Source organism: Echinops telfairi, unplaced genomic scaffold (genome assembly GCF_000313985.2).
Source record: "Echinops telfairi isolate 266 unplaced genomic scaffold, ASM31398v2 ScPeMD7_7469;HRSCAF=8507_0, whole genome shotgun sequence".
In the NCBI taxonomy this organism is placed as follows: Eukaryota; Metazoa; Chordata; class Mammalia; order Afrosoricida; family Tenrecidae; genus Echinops; species Echinops telfairi.
Window position 1 is genome coordinate 43,313,598 of NW_022111372.1, and position 4,083 is coordinate 43,317,680.

The 4,083-nt window shown below is 34.7% G+C and overlaps 1 protein-coding gene across 1 annotated transcript; it reads right to left on the minus strand.

The window, feature by feature from the left end:
- Positions 1-210: 210 nt before the first annotated feature.
- Positions 211-1,140, minus strand: LOC101647259 (olfactory receptor 6F1). Its single transcript, XM_004697245.1, has one exon. It carries the CDS (start codon positions 1,138-1,140, stop codon positions 211-213), a length of 930 nt encoding a protein of 309 aa, XP_004697302.1.
- Positions 1,141-4,083: the final 2,943 nt, after the last annotated feature.

Sequence of the window (4,083 nt, forward strand, 5' to 3'; positions counted from 1 at the left end):
GCAAAAACAGAGAAAATATATTCCCTTTTTCACATTATTTATTTGCCATTAGTGCCATTATTGCCCCTCTAAGTTATAATCCACTCTATAACATTCCATTCTCGAATCATATCGCATTTTCTATGTCTTCTCATATGCTTACTTACTTAGAACGTCTATATAGATGTACATATATATACATATACACATACATATCGAGTATTTTCTATATTAATGCAATCTCTTCCATTTTTTTACCAACGTTTCCCTTACTTCCTTGTTACGAAGTGTATAGATGAAAGGGTTGAGAACTGGAGTGACCACAGTGTTCAGTACATGAACAGCCTTAGTAAGATCCAAAGCGTCTTTGATGGAGGTTCGGACATGAAGGAAAATGGTAGATCCATACCAGATGAGCACCACTGTTAGATGAGATGAGCACGTGGAGAAGGCTTTGCTACGGCCAGTGGCTGAAGGGATTCTAAGGATGGTTCTAATGATGAAGATGTAGGAGACCAGGGTGATGAGGCAGGAACTTAGGATGACCACAAAAGCAATCACAAAGGACACAAGTTCCACTGCTTGTGTACTGGTACAGGCAAGGGCAATCCAGGGGGCAATGTCACAGAAGAAGTGATTGATGGCACGCGGGCCACAGAAAGAGAGGCCACTGATGAGGGCAGTGGGCACTGCAATAGCCAGGAAGCCACAGATCCAAGAGCCCAGAGCCAACTGTGCTGACAGCAGGCTGCTCATGATGGCGCCATAGTGTAGAGGATAGCAGATGGCAAGATAGCGGTCATACGCCATGGCTGCCAACAGGAAGTATTCTGTGCAGCCCAGGGAGAAAACAAGGTACATCTGCACGAGGCAGCCAGTGAATGATATGGTCTGACTTCTTCCCAGGAGGATGGCCAGAGCTTTGGGGACAGCAGCTGTGGTATACCAAATCTCCAGGAAAGAGAGGTTACTCAGAAAGAAATACATGGGGGTGTGGAGCTGGTGGGAAGTACCAACCAACATCAAGATAGCAACGTTACCACCAACTGTGAGGATGTACATCACCAGAAAAAGCAGGAAGAGAGAGAACTGAAGGGTCTGGGATCCTGGAAAGCCCAATAGGAGAAATTCCTGGGGGACAGTTCCATTGTCTGTGCTCATGGTAGTACTGTAATAAATTAGGAAACAGGGACACAAGACAGAAAGACTTTGAAAAAATAGGCACACTCGTAGAAAAATAAAAACAACAATTGCATTCATGAAAGAGTGTCAATTCAATGTTCTGACATGTGTTAACACCCATGAGTGCCTCTTCTGTACCTAGAGCAGTACATGAATAATATTAGTTAATCCCATGTTGCAGTGAGTAATCTATGATGATAACTTGATGTAACATTCATTTTTTGTGATAAGCAATTATGAGACTAGGCAATTCATGTGCTATTAGTTTAATTGATTCGGGAAAAGATGATAAATTTTTCATTCAAGAATCAATGGAGACGATGTCAAGGATTCCTGGAAAGAAAAGAATATGTGGAAACAGTGGTAAGCAACTGTTCAATACTGCTTGAAATGACGAACTATGGAATACGATATATGTATTAACTCCAAATTAAAAATAAATTTGAAAAATAAAATTAGAGCTCTCTGCTTTCATCAACTATTCTAGTCACCATGCACCTCTTTCAGCCACAGATTACATCTAAACCAACATGTACTAAACTCTTTTCTTCTGGACTAAGTATTGTAAATTGAATCTCTACATGGTCTTTGAATAAAAGCATATAATTTTGACTGTTCAAAAATATGGCTTCCAAAAGATATTCAAGTCACCTGAATATTTCATAGTAGTAAAATCCCATTTGTGATTCTGATTTTAAATGTTTGCTCTCATGTGTACATAAGTTTTCTTTAAATATATGAATGGATAAGAAATGGATAAGAAAAATGCATACAAGTACATACAATGGTATATTACTTATTCACAAATAAAAATGAAGTGCTAATAAAAATGGAAAGTTTAAAAAACAAAAACAAATTTTATTGAGTGAAATGGGTAATTATTATATTGTCATAGTTACATGAAATATATAAAGCTGGAAAATCCATTAGTGGGGATATATTGTTTAAGGGCTACTGTATTTCGATTTAGGATAGAAAACATTTGACAATGGGTACTTGGGACAGTTTCTCAATATCATTTCACTTCAATGATGTCACTGAATTGTAGGGGGAAATTGTTGAAGTAAATACTTCATTATAGAAGTGCCTTAAAATATTTTTATATAGTCTTTGGAAATAAAGTATAAGAATTATGTGTATTAAATTTCAAATAATTTTTCTCTTCACAATGTGACTATGGATCTTGAATTTTTCATATTGAAATTTATTGATGATGATGTTCACATCTTACTGATGTGAAATGTCATTACAGGAATACATTGCTTATATTGAGAAATGCTTCTATATTAAACAATATAGTTAACATAAACTGTTTCCTATAACTAAGACACATGATGCTTACTTCCATGTTGGTAACTTCACTCTCAGCATCCCTTTCATTTCCTCTTCATTCCCAGCATACAGCACTCTTAAAAATGCAGCAAACATTCTGCCCTTCAATTTTTATTACACATATGCAGCATTAGAGTGTATATTTAGACTACAAGTTTTGTCTCTAACAGGATTGAGTCTGTACATTGGCCTTGCCCCACTTATCGAGAAAATATCTTTAAGGTCATATATAGTCTAACTTTTCTAGCACTAATCAGAAAAAACATGTTGTTATCAAAAAGCAGATTCCAAGTCAATTGTCTGGGGTGGAGACTCTTCATTTCACAGAGTTTCTGAAGATATCACTGGTCAAGTACTAGGACAGCAATGAACTCGCATTCTTCTCATTTTTAAACAATCTCCACAAGTAACAGATAGCATTTCTTTTCTAATGTACTTGATTAAACAGTTGCTGTCAAGGCTACTTTGGCTTATAATGACCCTAGGAGTACTGACCCTCAGGATGCTCAAGGGTGCAAATCCTGACTGAAGCAGACTGCCACAGTTTCTTAATTGATTGGTGGGAAAATTGAAATCTCTCCTTTTGGTTTGACATTAAAATTTACTCAATTTACATCCAAATCTTCCTTATTTGGTTCCAGATGTATGCATAATTATATAGAGCCATCATTTTCTACTCTTAAAATTTAAACAATAGTTAGTTAGAGAATGAATATTTGACAATAGTTAGTTAGAGAATATTTGACAATAGTTAGTTAAAGAATGAATATTTACTGCCATATTATAGAAAGGTACTTTTAAATTTAATTTTTAATTGCATGACTAGATTTGTTGGAAACCATAAACTCATATTTCATTGCAGTATGTGATAATAAAAATAATCACATTTTAATACCTATGTAAATTGTTCTTTACTTGAGTATGTTCAGTAATAATTCTAAGACAACATATATAGGACTGTTTGCATATGATTTAAGAGTTAAGGAAGATCAGAAAGAGAATTAGTATGATATACTGTTTTAAAACAAATGACCTTTAGATTTTTCATATTAGTTAATGTCTTGATCTATTTTATACAGACCATACGCAGTTTTTGATATTTACCAAAGAAGCAGAAGAAGAATTTTGACTACCTATATACTTGAGCATTAGCTGACCCAAATATCAGCTGAGGCACCTAATTTTACCACAAAAACTGCATTAAAAATGTGCTGAAAAAGTTGGCTTATACATGAGTATATACAGTATTCACATTTGGGTTTTATATTGAGGGCATATAAAATAACATATAGTTTTCATATAAATATGCAATATTTTATCAAAAGTTACTCCATGTAATTGCATCTGAATTTTAGCATATTTGAAATATGGATTATCTATTGTTATAAATCCATTTCTTCAAAATATTTATGATTTTGTACTCATTGATCAACAATTGATTATTGTGTCCGATACATAATAATGTGTGATCACTCACCCAGTTGCAGGGTTTTCTATCCTAAGTTGAAATGACGTAGTTTCTTCAATGTCATCTTTTCTCACTTTTCTGCTTCCACAATTGTCTTCTTTTTAAAGAATTCCTTTTGAGCC